Source organism: Rhizoctonia solani, chromosome 14 (assembly GCF_016906535.1).
Source record: "Rhizoctonia solani chromosome 14, complete sequence".
NCBI lineage: Eukaryota > Fungi > Basidiomycota > Agaricomycetes > Cantharellales > Ceratobasidiaceae > Rhizoctonia > Rhizoctonia solani.
In genome coordinates, this window is record NC_057383.1 from 257,171 (window position 1) to 277,971 (window position 20,801).

The 20,801-nt window shown below is 45.3% G+C and overlaps 3 protein-coding genes across 3 annotated transcripts; all 3 read left to right on the plus strand.

Annotated features, from left to right (window-relative positions):
* Nucleotides 1-835: 835 nt before the first annotated feature.
* RhiXN_10733 (Transposon Ty3-I Gag-Pol polyprotein) lies at nt 836-7,101 on the plus strand (the record flags this gene model as incomplete). The annotated part of the gene is made up of 3 exons (XM_043330549.1): nt 836-2,916; nt 5,887-6,698; nt 6,749-7,101. 3 exons carry the CDS (start codon nt 836-838, stop codon nt 7,099-7,101), a joined length of 3,246 nt encoding a protein of 1,081 aa, XP_043185894.1.
* A 469-nt stretch (nt 7,102-7,570) lies between these two features.
* RhiXN_10734 (uncharacterized protein) lies at nt 7,571-9,145 on the plus strand (the record flags this gene model as incomplete). The annotated part of the gene is made up of 2 exons (XM_043330550.1): nt 7,571-8,025; nt 8,074-9,145. The coding sequence occupies 2 exons, from the start codon at nt 7,571-7,573 to the stop codon at nt 9,143-9,145; spliced, it is 1,527 nt and encodes a 508-aa protein (XP_043185895.1).
* A 2,991-nt stretch (nt 9,146-12,136) lies between these two features.
* RhiXN_10735 (Retrotransposable element Tf2 protein) lies at nt 12,137-18,914 on the plus strand (the record flags this gene model as incomplete). Its single annotated transcript, XM_043330551.1, has 10 exons — nt 12,137-12,238; nt 12,286-12,399; nt 12,450-12,540; nt 12,595-12,745; nt 12,794-12,805; nt 13,038-13,176; nt 14,165-14,724; nt 14,775-15,503; nt 15,560-17,242; nt 17,285-18,914. The coding sequence occupies 10 exons, from the start codon at nt 12,137-12,139 to the stop codon at nt 18,912-18,914; spliced, it is 5,211 nt and encodes a 1,736-aa protein (XP_043185896.1).
* Between the last annotated feature and the right edge of the window lie 1,887 nt (nt 18,915-20,801).

Here is a 20,801-nt window from a genome sequence, read left to right on the forward strand (position 1 = left end):
CCTGAGCTTTGTAGGTTTTGTAAAGGTCACTATTGGATAGAGGGACCTTGAAAACCTTAATTCGCATCTTTATCTCATTTATTTACTGTGAGATTACTAGTGTAATTAATAAATAAGTACAGATTAAAGAAGAAATGTCATATCCATAACATACAGCGTCAAAGACGCTGGGGGAGAAACTGGTCAAACAAAGGACGGCGATGAAGCATTGGGGGATGAGGGAACATACAATAGAGAGGAAGAAATAGGCAAAACCTACATGGAAGCAGACACTGCAATGATTAGTGCATTGCCGGAAGAAACAGTAACAAGGAGTATACCTAAGTCAGCAATACTGTCCCCGATTAGTAGAAGACCACAATACCAAATACAAAGTGTACCAACAGTACTAGAACCCCCTGCAGAGATCAAAAGACCTGCTTCAGCACCAATAAACCCACATCGGCAAACCCCAGTAAATAAACCCATCGAAATAGAACAGAGCAGACAGGGCATAAACAGCCCGAGTGCCAAAGCAAATGCTAGACAGAAAAACCGCTGGCAGATAGGGAATATAGTAACAAGGGACAATACAGTACCCTTAATAATAAGAACACCGCCTGGCCCCAGCAAAGGAAAGCAAGCAATAAGGAACACAAGCAGAAGAAAGGAAAAGAAAGAGGAAAGTCTACCTCGTAGACAACTAGACCCTAGGGAACAAACGCGCCTAGACTATGAACTAATAGACGCGATTGGGAAGAACAGAGAGCGATTAGCCGCTCTACTGGACTATGAGGAATCAAGGGGAAACGGAGGGCGCGAGGCCCGAATATTATTCGCAAATACAAACACAGAAATGCCAGTACAGGCAAAAGAGAAAGGAAAAGAACCCATAACTCCTAAGAACAAGAGTCGCGTGCAAGCCACATTAGGACTACCCATGAGCCAGCTGGAGGGCAAGCGCAAGTACACGCATACACCAGCTCCGAACACAGTAACGGCAAAGAACAGGGGACTGCCTACGGGTGGATACTTGCACGACCGATTAACAAACCCCACCAAAGAATTGGTAGCGGCCAACGGGAACCCCAGCGATTCAAGCGAATCGAGTAGCAGCTCAGACAGCAACAATGACTTCAATAACATGAGTCCGCATAAACTTGCTAAATACATTAAGAAATTAAAGAAGAAGAATAAAGAAAGAAAAGAAAAGGAAAAGCTGAGGAAACTACAACTCAGCGGGTTTAAGACAAAGTTACCTACCACATACAACGGGTTGAACGACTTTGATACGTTCAAACAATTTGTTTACGAAGTAGAAACATGGCAGGAGGACACAGGATTCAAGGACTATGAAGCCGTAAGGCACGTAAAAAGCTTCCTCAAAGATAAAGCGGCAAGCTACTATATGCTACATGTAGCCCCCGATGTCACTCAATATACACTGACCCTGGTATTCCAAGGGCTATTTGATTATTGCTTCCCGCCAGACAGTCAAGCAAGAATACGCCGCAAGTTTAACAATATGACACAGTCAGACCGGGGGTTTAGAGATTTCTACCGCAAATTATGTAAAATACAAAGAAGACTAGCGGACATAAACAATAAATCAATTGCTGTCCAAATGTGGGAAGGAGCCCACAGCTACATACGCATAGAATGGGCAAAGAATGGATACTTGGCGGAACACAACTTGCCGGAGGAATTAGAAGAATTGGCAATTAGATTTGAAACCGCCGAAAAAATTTGCCAAACGGAAGAGAACCAAACAAATGATCGCCGAGACCAATCAACATACAAAGGCAAGCGCCCTGATTACCGTAAGCCTAGGGAAGGCAAAAGAAACGGTAACACGCCCAGGCAAGATAAGCCGCACGTCAGTACCGATAAGTCTCCAAGAAAGGAGAAGGTACCTAGGCTCTTGCCAGAAAAGTTTGCAGAATATTGTGCAGCGGGAAAGTGCACATTCTGCCATGAGATTGGACATATAGCCAAGGACTGCCCAAAGCAAAACTTTGCTAAACCTAAGGGTATAAGCACGTCGGCTGTAAGCTTCGCCCGCATACATGAGCTAGAAACAGCAACAAGGGAGTCTAAATCGTTATACGCAATATCTCTTGACCCGGGGGACAACAACAAAATCGTATGTGATACACAAACCTTAAATACATACGCGATAAAGAAAGAAACTCTACCGTCTATGGAATGGAACACATCCAAACCAAGGGACAAGGAAAGAAAGGTCCCACGACCAATAATACTCAAGGTCCTAATTAATGGGAATCCTGCTCGAGCATTACTCAATAGCAGGTCGCACGGGGATTTTGTATCAACCACATTAGTAGACCAATTGAAGCTAAAAAAGACCCGATTAGCTAAACCCATAGGACTACAAATGGCAGTATTGGGATCTAAGAGCTCAATTAATTGGTGCGCAAACGCTCTATTCCAGTACCAAGGGATAGAAGAAGATCGACCATTTGATGTAATGAATATAGAAAACTACGACTTAATATTGGGCACACCTTTCTTGTACCAATTCAAGGTCACGTTTGGACTCAACCCGCCAAATGTATTAATCGGTAGTAAAAGGGCAGTACCCCTACAGGGAGGTACAGTAACAAAGATAGCCTTGCTAGCAGCAGAACTGCTAGAGGATGAGATAGAAAAGGTGCGCGCTCAATTGAGCGACGCATGTAAGGACCTGTTCAAAACAGCAGCTGAAACGCCACTTCCCCCATTACGAGTGATAAATCATCGTATCCCACTAATCAACAACAACAAACCCTTACCATGGCGATTGTCTAAGTGCCCTGAGAAATTAAGGGATCAATGGGAGAAGAAGAGAAATGCATACGTACAGACAGGAAGATGGCGATTTGCGACGGGAAAGAACGCAACACCTATGTTATTCCTAACAAAGAAGAGTGCTGACGGGTCTGTCAAACTCCGTACAGTACTAGATAAACGAGCGTTGAATGATAACACTCATAAATTAGCCTCACTGCTGCCAGATCAAGCGGACATCCTATGGCAAGTACAAAAACATAAGTACCGGTCATTGATCGATGGAAAAGATGCGTACAAACAAATAAGGGTAGAACCTGAAGACGTACCACACACATTGTTTGTGACACCCGACAGTACTATGGTTAGCGAGGTAATGCAACAAGGCAATACAAATGCCAGCGCTACATACCAATCGCTCATGAATATATTACTCAAGAAGGGTCGAGGAAAATACTGGGATGTATTCTTAGACAATATAGTAGTATATACAAACTTGATCAAAGAGCATATATCCAGGATGAACAAACTCTTTGAGATATTGAGACGTGAGAAACTTTACCTTAGCAATGGGAAGATACAATTCCTAGTACGCAAACTAAACATACTAGGTCATGTGATCAATGAAAAAGGGATCCGAATGGACCCCAACAAAATCAACAACGTACTAAAGTGGAAAACACCTACCACTAAGGAACAAGTGATGGCGTTCTTAGGAGCAGTCGGCTACCTAGCGCCTAATTGCGAGGGCATAAGAATACCCATGGGGGTACTATCAAACCGATCAGCGGGAAACAAACACTGGAATTGGGACCATACGGCCCAACGTGCGTTCAAAGAAATAAAGACAATAGTACAGAAACATAGGGACACTCACCAAGTCGCTATAGATTACAGTGAGGAGGCCCCTCCAATCAACTTAGTAACAGACGCAAGTTGCACCGGCGCAAGTGGTGTACTGTTGCAAGGAAAGGAACTAAGTAAGGCGCATGTAATCGCCTTTTGGTCGGGCAAATTTAATAGCACTCAGCAAAACTATGCAGTGCACGAATTAGAACTACTAGCAATCAAAGAGTCACTAGATCGATTCAGGCATTTATTAGTAGGATGTAAATTCAATATATACACGGATCACCGAGCTCTCAAACACTTTCAGACACAGAAGAACTTGAGCCCGCAACAAGTCCAATGGTTACAAGTGTTCAATGAATTTGATTATCGCATTATATACATCCCAGGAGAAATAAACGTATTAGCCGATACACTGTCCCGAATATACGAAAATGAAAGACCAGGAACAGTAAGAGCCACAAGCAAATACGTGCAAGATAAGGATAACGTACCTGACCTTGAGGCATTTAGCGCCAAAGTCACGAGACATGTGACCGGCCCAATCACCTGACCGCTACTGGTAGCCAAAGAGGCCATAGCCGCCCAAATGCCAATATTAGGCAACCAAGCGATCAAGACCCAGGGTCCAATGGAAATTAATGGGGTTGACCTACCTAATAAGGAAACAATAGAGGAACCTTGACGATCGTTGAGGAACCGTAAACCAGTAACAAAACTGGTTGTGTTGCATTCCCCGACACATAAGAGAGCCACACCAAAATGGAAGGCTAACAAATTGAAAGAGGCCAAAGATACCTTGATAAAGAAAAAGATGCGCGCGGCTAAGAAAATAAACCCCAAGAGAGAACCTAAAAGTCACGGCACAAAGAATGATAAAGGGTCAATAACGGAAGACAAGAATGATCAGGCGATGGAAATACGGGAAGAGAAAACCGCATACAATCCCAAAGAAGGGAAAGAAAAAGCGCCTGAAATGGAACAAACAAAATTACCCACACCTAATGTGTTTTATGACCCCACACCAAACACACTCAAAGAGTTGAGAGGGCGGTATCAAGAAGATAAATTCTATAAGCTCATTATAGACAACCCGACGCACTTCAAGAAATTTGAATTGATTAATGATCTTATATACATAAAAGAAAACAAAGGGAAAGCCCTGTGCATACCCAATATAGAGATAGAGAGAAAGAAACTACGCAAACAAGTAATTGAAGACGCGCACGTACAAATAGGGCACGGTGGAGCCAAAAGAACGAATTACGCGTTAAGAGGGAAAGCGTGGTGGAAAAATATGGTAATAGACGTACAGGACTACTGCGCGTCATGTCATATATGCGCAACAACAAAGCACCAGACGCAGACAAAAATGGGATTACTGACCCTGTTAGACCCAGCAAGAGAGCCGTGGGAATGCGTACAAATAGACTTCGTTGGACCGTTGCCCGAGTCAGAGAACCTAAACGGGAAATGGGACATGCTATGCGTAATCATAGACCAAGCAACGTCCATGGCACAATTAGTACCAACAAAACAAACGTATAAGGCCCGCAACATGGCAGAAGTAATATTTGACAATATTTATAAATTACACGGGATACCACAAGCCATAGTGTCAGATTGGGACAAACTATTCGACTCCCAATTCTGGAGGGAACTATGTCGTCTCACAAGAACCAAACTAAGAATGAGCTCCGGATACCATCCGGAGACCGACGGCCTAACTGAACAAAGCCATAAAACTTTGTTCCAGATCATCAGGCAGGCAATAGAAGGAAAACAAAATGAATGGGTAAAACACATACCAAGCGTCGAGTACGCAATGAACTTGGCAAGGTCTGAAGCCACGGGATACAGCCCGTTCTTCCTGAACTACGGCCAATACCCCACTGGTTCACGTTGGGACACAGATAGCTTGTACCCAGGAGTACGGAAGTTCTTAGTCCGGCAAAGAGAAGCATTAGCAGCCGCACACAACGCCATAATAGACACACGTACACAAATGATAGCCCAGGCAAACAAACATCAACGCCCAGCGGATATAACTCAAGGAGACTTAGTATATCTATCAACAAAGAATCTAAGGCTCCCAAAAAAGATATCACGAAAGCTGGCAAGGAAATACATTGGACCAGTAAGAGTGACAAAAGAAATAGTAAAAGGAACAACATACGAGTTAGAACTACCAAATGATCTAAAAGATAGGGGCATACACCCCGTGTTCCACGCGTCGCTGCTGCGCATTCACGTACTGAATGATGATAACAGGTTCCCTGCAAGGGCGGGAAACCCAACAGTATCCTTAACGGATGCACCTAAAGAATGGGCAGTACGAGCAATACTGCAGCACGCAGGAAAAGGAAAAGAAACCCAATATGAAGTGCTGTGGGCAAACCAAAGCAGAACTTGGGAAGATTATTGCGACATCAAGCATTTAGTTGCGTTAGACGAATACCTCAAACTGCAAGGGGTCAATAGCGTCCTAAACTTACCATGGACAGCTGAATATGGAATAGAGGAACAGGAGTTCGGAAATGAGCTCAAGGAGAATGATATAAAAACAACTGAAAGCAAGGTACAAGTCAACAGCATCGCATTCAATAACATACTAGACAATATCATACACTGTCGCAATATGTCTCGTACCAATACCTCCATCAAACAACAAAGCATTTATTTGTTCACTGCTGGCAAGCTTGTCGATTGCGGCGTATATTGCGCCAACCTATTTTGTGTCAGCCATGGATCCCTGGATACTGCGGGCAGCGAACCGCCAAAGTACCAGGAGTTTAGATCAATGCTACACACGATTTGGGAACAGGGGAGTAACACAATTACACCCTCAAACCCTGCAGTCGAGATGCTTACAACGTCGATGAACAAGCTAGCAATAGCGTTAGGGCAAGCGAAGCAAGTTGCTCAACAGAAAGGGGTGCCGGCGAATGAAACAACTCAGAGATACCCAGTCCGTCCCCGGCACCAAGGGCGACCAATACAACGCGCATATATACAAGCGCGCCCACCTATCAACGCTCCTAAGGGGCCAAAAGCCCACAGGAACCCCCTCATTGATAGAATTGGTAATGGCATTCGTCAAACTAAGTACACGGATGCTAATCAAAATCAACAGGGGCGCGCGTCAGCCTGTACAAAAGGCACAGGACGCGGGGAGGAGCTAGGAGGAGAGAATGGAGAGAAAAGTGGAGGAATGAGAAAGCAAAGGAACAAGGAAAGGAGAATAGAGACACGAAAGGAGACGGAGAGGAGAAACAGACCAATGCTTACAGAAAAAGCACTGAAGAAACTTCAGGTCCAAGTAGTGGACACAGTAATAACAAGGTGGATGGAGGGGTTACCGGCACCGTTCCCGACATTCCCAAAAGGGAGAACTATACTTGTCCCATACATGCCAACAAAACCAAAGAAGTCATCAACGACAAAGACTGGGACTGGGACCGATTTGCTAACTCAGAAGCCAATTGAACCGCCAATCGGGGAGGGCGAATGTAAGGAGCACGTGACCCCGGGACACGGCCCCAAGGCCCCCGAACCTTACACACTATAAAGAGAAATCAAATACATAATATATTTCATACCGCAGTAACAAACAAGCCCGCAGTAGCTGCGGACGTTAATGATAAGATATAATGAAATAAAGCCTTAGCACAAGTGCTAGGCCAAGAATCGGAATAAGACTGAATGATACCACACGCAGGTATATGCAACAGCAGAATACCCGTGTTGAAAACATATAAAAAGACCTATCAATAGTTAGCATGTAGACTCACAACTTTGTACTTTAATACTTTTAATTCAATTGACTTTGATAGCCAACTTGCTTGACTCTAAACTCTGGTTTACTATTGTCTCACTCGTATTGATTCACGCAAGGTTGTTTATTACATTTGATTACTAACATTACAGTTACCGTACGAATTCTACAACCTTACATATGCGCAACCTATTACAACCACTCACCAATGCGGAACAAGTTGGGATGGAAGTAGTTTGCGCAGACAGCGGAGTTTGGCGCATATATCCAACCCTCTCGTCAGCTATTGCCAATTACCCTGAGCAATGTTGGAACGCTTGCTCCATTGGCTCTTTCTGCCCCGTTTGTCTAGTGCAGCCCAATTTGCGTGGAGACCTCCATCAGAACACTCCTCTTTGTGAGAAAATTCCTACCTTGGAGGCAATCAAGGAACATTGTAAGGAAGGTTTGCCAAATTTTGAAGACTTTGGGTTGCACAATCAATGGCCCTGGTGGAATCAACATACCTACATTGACATTGCAACGATGCACACGCCCGATCTACTCCACCAATGCCATAAAGGCGTTTTCAAGGACCATCTAGCAAAATGGCTACCCAAGATTATTGGTAAAAAGGAGCTCAACTTACGATACAAGTTGATGCCACGTCATCAAGGGATATGACACTTCAAGAGAGGAATCAGCAAACTCTTGCGGTCAACCGGTCGCAAAGCCAAGGAAATGATGAAGGTGTTCTTACCTGTCGCTGCCGATGCAGGCCCTAAAGTTGTTGATGCAACACTCGCTCTGCTGAAATTCATGTATCTGGCTCACTCATCAACTCTCACCAAGACCAAACTTGAGGAAATGGATCAACATTTAGCAACATTCCACCAAAACAAGGCAATATTCAAGCAATGGCTGAAAACCAAAAGGAAATTTCATAATATACCAAAGTTCCACCAACTTCAACACTATACCCACTCAATTTGCATGCTCGGCACGCCTTATGGATACAACACCAAGGCTCCAGAGAGACTTCACATCAACCTGACCAAGGCCGGATTCAACGCCTTGAATAAGATTGATGACACGGAGCTGGAGCAAATGGCGGAATATATAATGAGAATGGATGCATTGGCATTGCATTGGGCGTACTTAACTTATATGGATAGCCCCAAAGGCAACAAAGATTTGGACTGGGACAAAAGGGCTGAGTCGAGGGGGGAGACATGGTGGGAAGAGGGCAAGATGGGAGATGAAGATTATATGTTGGACACATTGGAGGGCGGCACTCAAGATGAGGACAGAGAAAGCAAGGCTAGCCAGTGTAACTCGGACGATGAAGAGGGCGAAGACAATGAGCCAGACAATTTGGCAGACGGTTGTGTTGTTGACCGGGTCATCAAAGGCAGGGTCCAAGTGTCAGATCAGGGCGGGAATGGAGACAACCTGGATACCAACGTGGGGATGGATTCGGCGCCAAAATTGTACTATCCGACTCCGGAGCTTGTTACTGCCAAGGGCCGCCGCAAGGTGCCCTCGACAGTCAACCACTTGGTTAAAGCTCACTGTGCAACAAACCTTGTGCGCGATATATCCACATTTCTAAAAAAACTGAACCCTACCTGGCCAACAACTATACTTTCACCGGACGATACCTTGCACATCTGGACCGTTATTTGCTTATTTCACCCTACTCTCCCATTCAAGGCCTTAGAGCCACCACAAGTTGACCACGTCCAGGCTTGGCCGACCAAGTTTGACTTGATATAGCGTGTTTGTTGTGTTGGACAATTTGATACCGTCCTTGTCCTCACATATCCAGACAAAGCGGGTATTCATTGTGCGTAATTTCATTGTTTTATTGCCATCCTTTATTGAGCTGAAAATTTGTCGTTATATACTTGCAGGGTATTGTGCTGCCCGCGTCCGCCTAATATTCGAACTCCCAGCTTGGTTCTATCAATTGTACCCACAGAAGTTGGCGTACGTTGAGTGGTTTAATCAGTTTGGTCAATCCCCTACAAAACACCTGAACGCCTACACAACAACAAAGTCATTTGATCAAGCTCAGAAACCCTTAACAGCAATCATTCCAATATCTAGAATTTCCATGGCTTGCCATCTAGGACCAAGATTTAGCACAATCGACAAAGAAACGCGGCTTACGCTCCACACCAACATTTTTGACGTGTGCCAATCATACATATTCAATCAGTTCAGCAACTATTATACCTTTGACCTCCTAGAGCATTGGATTTTGGCGGATAAAGCTTGATGTTTCATCACTACACAAGGATACTATTGACTTGCAAAACGGTATGTTTGTGTTATAACCTCCTTACATATACCATCAGAATCGGACGAATTTTCTATTATTTTTAGTATTTTTTACGGACTCAATATCTTATGTTTTTCGATCACGTGATCTCGGCGCTTATTATGCCGAGATGCCGCGCCGAGATGCCGTGCCAAGGGCGCTTAGGAGAAATCCACGCTTCTGCGCAGTCCGCAGCACGCTTCTCTTTTCACATGTAGGCTTCTATTCACACACGCACAGACCACATGTAGTTAGTAGTATTGTCTATATATACAGCAGGAAAATTGCTTGGAAACCCCAAGTCGATTTTACCTCGTCTCTTATTCATTAGGGAAGGTAGCCAGCCAGCTAAGTAGCCAGCCCCTAAGTAGTTCCCAGACGCTCATCACCCCTTCACTCACCACACCTCCCAGGCCTAAGGCCCCCTCGCAGTAGTATAGAATTAGTAGACCGCCCTAAGCGGTATTAGTATTGCCTAGATAGTTAGTTACATAAGCAGTGTCTGTAGTAGTACGGCCATAAGCGCCTGCCCACTAGCGTGTACCCAACCTTACAGTTGGCGTACAACAGTTTGCGTCCATAGTCCTCATAACCCTTGATATGTACTTTGTGATATGTAAACTATTCTCAATATTTCTACGTCCCATGGCAAGATATGTTTCCTTCATACTCAATACAGCATGCTACGCATACATATCTCTTGTCCACATGACTCATTCCAAACATTAAATGACTGGAGTGACAATTAACTACCAATAATCAAGGTTATGGAATTCACGTTCAATTCATCCAAGTGATTGTATGCACAAATGTAAGCTCACCTTGTTGCACTGAATGACCCATGCCACTTGTAAGTTGTTTGAAAGCCACGTGACCTATCCAGTCTGTTCAACCAACTGTCACTCTCTTAGTGACACACATTCAACACTCGGAGTTCACACCCAGAACTTGTGCACAGCAGCTACAAAAACCTCACCCCAACACTTTGCGCTACATTGCCAACATATTTTCCAGCCTCTCAATAGCTTGCCCTGAAGCTGAAATATCACTGAGCTTATGTGTCAGAACCCCTTATTTATCCAGGTCTGTGGTTCCATGCGCTGGTTGTGGCAATTGTTGATCTCTTGATAATCTTGTTGTTCACCTGCAGACTATCAATATCTGTTAGCTTTGTACAGCTGCTTTGCTCTAGAGTCAAAAGTTCTACATCTCTCAGTTAGTTGATTCTTTCAAAACAACACAAACAACCAGTATTGATTTCTTTTGGTTATTCTTCCCACTTACTCAGACTTGTCTCTGATGAACAACGCCAGCTTGTTTCTGCACTCAGTGCTAGTTAATGACCTGAGCGCACCTACTCCATATCTTTGTCAATCCAACAACACGGGTATTGAACAAGTACGTAAACTTAACATTGCATTACTCAGTGTTGAAAGTGCCGGTAGTGCCATGAAAGCCCAGAAATCTAAGTCAAGAGAACCAATGGATGGGTGAGTACTATGCAAGCAAGAGTATGTATGCAGCGCCGTGGATGTGACCATTACTGTCCATTGCTTTTTGTTTCACAGGCCCCACTTGTAAGGCATGGGTAGTGAATTCTGAATAGCATGCACAGGTAGATGGTTGCATACCCAATACTAGATACATGCAATTGCTTGGTGCATCAGATACAGATAAAAATAGCTAATTTGAACATATCCTAGGCAGTCCTTCCAAGTTTATTGACATGCTATATTACAAGTCCCTTTTTGGCAAGTTGCCACAGCGTGCTTGACGCTCACCATGAAAACAATCAAATGGGGTATCCTCCAACATGCTGCATGGGAACATGAATCTACCAGGTAACTAGTTATTTTCCAGTCCAAATTCTCACTCAATTAGTGATTTTCTCAATATTTTTCTTATTGAATGTGGCTCAAATTATTTGCGCCAACCATGTACATGACTAAAATCAAAGCTTGCTCAAATTAAGTGGGCGCTTGATGCATTGATTTTGAATTTCTGCAGTCACCTGACCATGTTGTGATCAACAGACCATTTTGGACCAGGCTCCTGGCGTTCAAAGTAGTATGGTGATACACTAAGCATAAGCAAATATCCCCATTCATTCTGTGTATCTAACTACTCATACAATCACCTTTTGTTTTGCAGTTTAACCGCCCAATATTCCAGTTATTGATCAGGTACGTGAGATTGAAAAGCTTCCTTGATTGCATCCTCACTTCAAGGCTTTTGATTTGACTACAATCTTCTGTAGACCTATTTATCCCTTTTTCTAGGGTACAAATATTGCCAGGCTTGTGCCACTCCTTCATCTTTGGTTTGTAAAGCTTACTCATCAGGTATGTTACTCCAGCTGTATATTGTTGATTGCTCAAAATATTGCAAGGTTCAACACCAAGTGGCCATACCCTCTGGGTATCCCTACATCCATATCAAGTAACATGTATCTCCAGAGGAACTGGCTTGGGAATACACCTTTACTTTGGGTCCGTTCCAACAACTCTCTGTTTGAGGGACAAGCAGCAAGTGATCTATACATCAAGGTATGTTGGGTAGGTGACGTCTGACTCCCAAGCTTACGCACTTCCAGGGCCTCAGTAACCAAAAGTATCAGGAGATGCTTGCTGAATTTGGGGATGTTGGGCTAATGACTGGTGATGTTACCATTAATCCAACTGCGTCATGTTTAGTCATGACAACCAAGGTAAGCCTTGTCACTCAGGCTTGTGAGTGATGGTATTCATACTCAACTAGATTCTCCATTCCATGTTATACCAGGGCTCAGAGATCATGCGTTCAGTTGCATGGGTTATTTTTGACAAGATTCATTACATGCAAGATGGTGGTGAGTTGATTGCGGAGTGTATCTTATTACATATTTGCTTGACTCTGTTCTTAGAACATTGTGTTGTTTGGGAGGAGACAATTATTCTTCTCCCTCATACTATTCACTATGTCTTTCTCTCAGCCGGCTGGTCACATTTCAACATGGCAATCAAGATTTTGGATGGGGTGTTGTTGTCACTTTCACGCAAAGGGCTGCTCCCTAGGTGCACGCAGTTATGTTTGATTCATATTTTACTAACTAGGGAAGCTAGAACAACAAACCGGTAATTGCTACATTTGAAGCCCTCCCACCTCAAGAAAAGTACGTTGTGGACTTGCTTCTCCATTGCGCCAAGGGGTCTACAACTGGCAGCACTACAAAATCAAACCCTGAAACCCCTGCATCCAGAGCATTCAAGCCATGTCCTACTGGGCAGGAAGGCAAACCATTTGAATGCCCTGTGCTCTTGTCAACAATTGCAAGTATCAGCCATCTCCACGTTCATCTTCCAAAAGATTTATGCCCCTTGGCTGGATGCAAGATGGTGTGGAGGTTGTTCTTGAGGTAAAAAGGCGGTTCCCAAGGGGAATTGCCTTGCTGGATCCAATCACCAACATGAATATCAAGGATATCAAGTTCAAGGAGCTAGTTGATGTGAGTTCTCAACTATTTGTGGGCTCTTTACTCAACCAGGGTGTAGAAAATTGCAACGCTGGAGAAATGTTATAAACCCCTAAACATATACCATTAGAATCGCCTGAATTTTCCATTATTTTTAGTATTTTTTACGAACTTGATATCTCATGTTTTTTGATCACGTGATCTCGGCGCTTATTATGCCGAGATGCCGCGCCGAGATGCCGTGCCAAGGGCGCTTAGGAGAAATCCACGCTTCTGCGCAGTCCGCAGCATGCTTCTCATTTGTCTTTTGTACTTTTTTCTCTCACGCGCACAGACCATGTAGATAGTGCGCTTTGTCTATATATACAGCAGGAAAATTGCTTGGAGACACCAAGTCAATTTTACCTTGTCTCATATTCATTGAGGAGGATATCCAGCCAGCTAAGTAGCCGGCCCCCTTAGTCACCAGTAGCAACCCCTCTACCTTACTCACCACACCTCCCAGGCCTAAGGCCCCCTTGCAGTAGCATAGAAGTAGTAGACCGCCTTAAGCGGTAGTAGTATAGCCTAGATAGATAGTAGACCAACTCTGTTAGTAGTAGTACGGCCGTAAGCGCCCGCCCACTAGCAAGTACCCAACCTTACAGTTGGCGTACAACATTGTAAAATTGACTTTCTTGTAGGCTTGATCAACAAACGAGAAGACTCCTAGTACTAGCACAAGGGAAAAAACCGTGATTGGGGCTACCTTGCGGGACATAATAATCAAAAGTCCCCCACCCCCACGTAGTACCAAATTGCTATAAGGCTAACGAGTCCTATTGTCCGCATACCACGAGTTTTGCCAGAACTCTGCAGTTAGCAACCCTAGTCAGCTGAATTACCCGCTTGCAAAAAACCCGCTTGTATCACAATCGCCAGATCTGCTGATTTGTTGTAGGGATTGTCCAACGCTAGGTATTTGACGCAAGGGTTTAGCGTAGAGATACTGCGTAAAAACCGCTCATAAGTCCTGTATCAGGCACCTAGTTTCCCCCACGCCGTCTCAAACATTCCATCCACACGCTCTGGCGTCCTCCACCCATACTCCCGTCCCTCCAGCCGCTCCTCTCAATGTTCCGTGGCAACCCGCTCCCAACCACCCTCTCGCGGCCCATCACCCCCTCCGCAACACTTGCCCGGAATGGAACCGGAGCCAACCACTGCCGCTCTCCTCAAGGCTATCCTCAACCTCACCAACCAAGTTGGGTCCTTGCAGGCCCAATTATCATCCCAAGGCCAACAGCTTGCAGAGCTCAAAGCCATATGCAAGGAAACCAACAACCTCGTTGGTGACAAAGACCAGGGCGGAGCCCAAACCAAGCCTGGCCCATCAACTGGGCCTGTCACCCCTCCTACCCACTCAGGGGGGAAGCTCACACTCCAGGCACGGTTAGGCCTGGGCTCAAAGCCCCATTCCGCCCCTCAAGAGGAACAGGTTTTGACTCAGAGGACAAAGAACCAAGGGCCCCCAAAAAGGAGCCTCAAGGAACGCCTAGAAGGCACTTGGGATCCCTCACCCCCTTCGACGCAGGGTCTAGCGTAAAACAACCCAAGATGGATCTTCCCAACCCCTATAAGGGTGACACCAGGGGACAAAAAGCCACTCAGTGGCTTGATCAAATGATGCTATGGGTAGCTCTCCATTGCGATCAGTTTGACGAGGAAGAACAGATGGTTGTGTGGATTTTATACCACATGACAGACAAGGCCGCCAACTGGGCCCTCCCCATCATTGGGAACATCATCAAGGGCAAGGGGAACCCCCCTACCACCATCCAGGCCCTAATGGCCAAATTCAAGGAGGCCTTTGCCAATCCCAATGCCAAACGGGCCGCCGCCAGAAAAATTGCGGCTCTTTCCCAATCCACCACTACCTCTGAGTATGTCACGGAGTTCCGCAATCTCATGACGGAACTAGACTGGAACAAGGAGGCCTATATTGCGCAGTTCACGCGGGGTCTCCACTGGAAGGTCAAGGAACTGCTGTCTACCAAAGATAGCATCCCTGACAATCTCAAAGCCATCTTTGCGGCGGCAATTAAAATTGACAACATCCGCCGCAAAAATGAGGAAAACCGGCCAAAGAAGGTTCCTGCCAAGTCCACGGCCACTACAGCCACCACTTCCACTACCACCACTAGGGTCCGCCTATCAGAAGACCCAAACTATGTCACTCCGGAAGAACAGGACCGCCGCCGCACGTCTGGCCTTTGTGTCAAGTGCAGCCAAAAGGGGCATGGCATCAAACAGTGCCCCAATGGCTGGAAGGCAACTATCAAAGAGGTTGCCAAGGTAGCTGAGGAGGAATTGGGAAAAGAGTGAAGTCGAGGACTGCTGCCAAGCCCCCGACCCAAAAATTGGACAATTTAAATAGTGTAGAATTTGTATCTCTTGCTCTAGATTCGAATAAAAAACCCTTGCTATTTATTGATCTATACGTCCAAAAATTCCCGGCAGAACCCCTCAAAACCCTCATTGATTCAGGAGCCACTTCAAACTTCATCTCTCCTTTGATTGTGGAAAAATACAAAATCCCAAAAACCCAACTCAAAAATCCACAAGTTGTGAGAATGTTAGATGGTACCATCTCTCAGACTGGTTGCATTTGGCACCAGGTTCACCTCACCGTCTCAGCCAATGGCCACACCCATTCCATTCCATTTCTTGTTTGCCCCATTGGCAACACCCCGGCAATCCTAGGCATGACATGGCTAACGGCAGAAGCTCCCCTCATTGATTGGCAACAGGGACTAGTCACATTCCCTGAACAAGTTCAAATTGCCTCCAAGGAAGAAGCAGACTCAGATCCTTTAGCAGACCTTCCCCCTCAGTACCATGAGTTTGCTAAAGTTTTTGGCAAAGAAGAATTCAAGGTCCTCCCTCCACATAGGGAGTATGACATCTCCATAGACCTTGTCCCGGACGCCAAACTGTCCCCTGGCCCCATATATGGCATGACCAACGCAGAATCTAAGGCGCTAAAACAACATATTGAAGAGGAATTAGCAACAGGCAAGATCCGCCCTAGTACTTCCTCAGCAGGCGCCCCGGTCATGTTTGTAAAAAAGGCAGATGGCTCACTAAGACTGGTAGTCAATTATAGGAAACTAAATGACGTCACGCACAAAAACGTTTACCCGCTCCCTAGGCAAGACGACCTCATGGCCAAACTTAGGCATGCCAAGATCTTCACCAAATTGGATTTGCGCTGGGGTTATAACAATGTCCGGATTAAGGAAGGAGATGAATGGAAGACGGCTTTTAGAACAAAGTACGGGCTGTTTGAATACTTGGTAATGCCTTTTGGCCTTACCAACGCCCCAGCCGCCTTCCAACACTTCATGAATGACCTGTTTAGGGACCTCATTGACGTCACTGTGGTTGTCTACTTGGACGACATCCTGATCTTCTCAGAAAACCCCAAGGACCACCCAAACCATGTCAGGGAAGTCCTAGCACGGTTGATGAAAAATCAGTTGTTCTGTAAACTCTCCAAGTGCCACTTCCATGTCACCACGGTGGATTACTTGGGCATAGTCATTTCCCCAGCAGGTTTTTCCATGGACCAGAAGAAGATCAAGGCGGTCACGTCATGGCCAACCCCCAAAACAGTCAAACAGGTCCAAGCCTTCCTAGGATTCATTAACTACCTCCGCCGCTTTATCCCCAATTTCAGTTCAGTAGCTCGCCCTCTACACAACCTTACCAAAAAGGAAACCCCCTGGTCATGGGGCGACCAAGAGGAAGCAGCATTTCAGGAGTTGAAGGTTCTTGTCACCAAGTCGCCGGTCCTCATCCATTCCAACCCAGGGCTCCCTTATTACCTTGAGACAGACGCCTCAGGGGTTGCCATGGGAGCTATTCTTAGTCAGCGGGGCTCAGATAACCAACTACACCCAATCGCGTATATGTCCAAATCATTCTCAGGGGCAGAAGCAAACTACAATACCCACAACAAGGAACTCCTGGCCATCATCAAGGCCTTGGAGGAATGGCGCATCTTCCTAGAAGCTACGGACAAGCCGGTTCAGGTATTTACAGACCACCGCAACCTTGAGTACTGGATGCAGGCGAGAACGTTCAATTGACGGCATGCTAGATGGCGTGTATTCCTGAGCAACTTCAACTTTGAGATACATTATTGCCCAGGGAAGCAGTCAGGGAAGCCGGATGCCTTGTCCAGACGATCGGACTATGTTGACAACCCCCAGGAACCAGAAGTCATGCTATTGCCAGAGGTTTTTGCAAATACATCAGAAGAGGAATTAGAGATTGTCACGGATATTTGCACCAGACTCAAGGAAGATCCATCACTAGAACCCATCATCAAGTTCCTTACTGAAGATGTAGACAATGCACCCCCTTTGATCAGAAAAGCCTATAGGGACTATGATTGGGAAGAAGATTTGCTATGGTACCGCGGAAAACTGGTGGTTCCGGACTCAGAACCCCTGAAGGAGCAACTATTGAGGGAATTCCACAACTCCCCACTGGCAGGACACCCAGGCCAACAAAGGACGCTTGAACTTATCAGCAGGAGCTATTGGTGGCCCGGAATGAAATCTTCTGCTAAAGAATGGGTTGAATGCTGTCCAGTTTGTCAAGCCAACCAACGCGCATATGCCCCAGTCATCTCCCTGAAGCCGTTAGAAGTTCCCCCTTATCCTTTCCACACCATGTCCTACGACTTCATCACAGGGTTCCCCAAATCCCAGGGACACAACGCCATATTAGTTGTAATTGATTCCTTTTTGAAATTTGGTCACTTCATTCCTACCTCAAAAAAGGTTACATCAAAGGATTTAGCGGACTTATTTGTCAACCACGTCTGGAAACTACATGGATTACCCATAAAAACCGTCTCTGATAGAGGAACCACGTTCACCAGGAAATTCCTCAGGGCGCTATACCAACGACTTGGAATTAAGCCTGCCTTCTCATTGGCCTATCACCCCGAATCAGACGGACAGACCAAGCGCGTCAACCAGTTCATTGAGTTTTACCTGAGATCTTATGTAGCAGCAGACCACTTGGATTGGGTTAAATGGTTACCACTTGCGGAATACGCCTACAACAACGCTAAACACGCTGCAACTGGAAAAACCCCCTTTGAACTGGTTTATGGAAGGAATCCCGTAATGAACCCGTCAACCATACCAGCCAATGTACCAGAAGCAGATTTGGTAGCCAATACGCTGACCCAGGAATGGAAGGAGGCAGAGTCAGCACTCAGAATGACTAAGGAACGCATGGCAAGACCAAAAGGGATAATCCCGGAATACTCAGTGGGCGAGAAAGTCTGGCTTGATGGAAAAAATGTAGAACTTAGGACGAACTCTAACAAGCTGGACCCCAAGCAATTAGGTCCTTTTGAAGTCACAGAGAAAATATCAAGTCACGCCTACCGCCTAAAACTCCCAGACACCCTGAAAATCCATGACGTGTTCTATGTAGGATTGCTATCCAAAGCACACGAATCCCCCAGTCAACCATTTCCAGAAAGACCCCCTCCTGAAACAATAGAAGGGGAAGAGGAGTATGAGGTTGAACAAATAATTGACTCCAAACAACAACGGGGAAAATGGTTTTACCTAATTAAATGGAAGGGTTATGGCCTGGAAGACAACTCCTGGGAACCGGAAGAACTCCTAGAAAACAGCCAAGAGGAGATACAACGCTTCAACAAGTCACAACTGAAAAAGGCTCGTGACTCCGCCAAGAGCCTTTAAGGGGGGGGCAATGTTATAAACCCCTAAACATATACCATTAGAATCGCCTGAATTTTCCATTATTTTTAGTATTTTTTACGAACTTGATATCTCATGTTTTTTGATCACGTGATCTCGGCGCTTATTATGCCGAGATGCCGCGCCGAGATGCCGTGCCAAGGGCGCTTAGGAGAAATCCACGCTTCTGCGCAGTCCGCAGCATGCTTCTCATTTGTCTTTTGTACTTTTTTCTCTCACGCGCACAGACCATGTAGATAGTGCGCTTTGTCTATATATACAGCAGGAAAATTGCTTGGAGACACCAAGTCAATTTTACCTTGTCTCATATTCATTGAGGAGGATATCCAGCCAGCTAAGTAGCCGGCCCCCTTAGTCACCAGTAGCAACCCCTCTACCTTACTCACCACACCTCCCAGGCCTAAGGCCCCCTCGCAGTAGCATAGAAGTAGTAGACCGCCTTAAGCGGTAGTAGTATAGCCTAGATAGATAGTAGACCAACTCTGTTAGTAGTAGTACGGCCGTAAGCGCCCGCCCACTAGCGAGTACCCAACCTTACAGTTGGCGTACAACAAGAAACAGCTGGAAGCACATTTGTTACATTTGGACCCTTGACTCCCAACACTATACAACACATATGCCCAGAAACAGGACCTTGTTGCTCAAATACAGGCACTCAAAGACACTTAGGCCGCTCATGATGTGATGCAAATGGACAAGCTCAAGTGTCAAAAGCAAGTCTTGCGTTGATTAGGGTTTGCAAGCACAATGGGGTGTTCAACAACCTCTTACCCAAGCATGCCGCGTTGCTGAGTTGTTTTGTGTTTACTGTAAAAGTGTGCATCCTTCCCATTTCATGGTTTATGCTTACATGGCTATTAGAGTGAACAAGCAACAAAGCTCAAAGAAGAACTTGCTGGCTGATTGAGGACATTGCAGGATTGGCAAGGAGGATTGTCAAAGTTGCAAAGGAGAGCACATGCCAACCAACAAGGGTGAGTACATTCAGAGCTTTGAAGTTGAATCAATGGATGCAGTTTGCTATAAATACAGAGGGAAATTCTTGGTTTGTCCATACACCAACCCTGCATGCACCTGCTGCTCTTTGTGCGCCGTTCATTTTGCCCTGTACACCTGGATTGTTGTACTTGCCACCACACTCATTACGTTTGTACCCTTGGCTTGCATGCAATACAACCTGCCCCCGGTAACGGAATTGGGTTGCTCAGATCCGGTACTCAAAACATCCCTCAAGACTTGAGACAGGTTGTATGTTGGTCAATGTGTGCACAAGTGAGATCAAGGGCAGGGAATTGTACAGGTGTGATAATAGTCAAAAACAGGATTTTTGAGTAGTGTCTTTATTGTATGAGCAGTGTCTGTAAATTGAATTTACTGAAATGCCTTTGGATATGACTGCTACATGGGGAAATCTATGGGGTACAGCAAGTTTAAAGATATAATTTCATTGCGCTGGTAATAATTTGTTAATGGACCCTATGCCTCTACGTAGAGCTACGTAGATGCGCGTAGATCAGCGCTTCTATGTAGAAAGCTCTGTCTACCTAGATCTACGGAGATGTTATGATATCTACCTAGCTCTATGGAGATACAAGTCATCTAGGTATATATACGTAGTTATACATAGATAGGCCCAAATAGGTAGAGACCCCCTTTTTGCTGATGTCTTGGCAGGTCTTGGCATGGCATCTTGTCAAGGTAAGCGCCAAGATCATGTGATGGAAAAGTAAAGATATTGAGATTGTAAAAAATAGTGAAAAGATGAGAAAATTCAGGGGATTCTAGTGGTGTAATTGTCAAGGGTGTAACAGGTTGAAATTTCACATCTGCACCCCAACCAAGTGTATCTACCTCTGGTAGTGTTGCAGA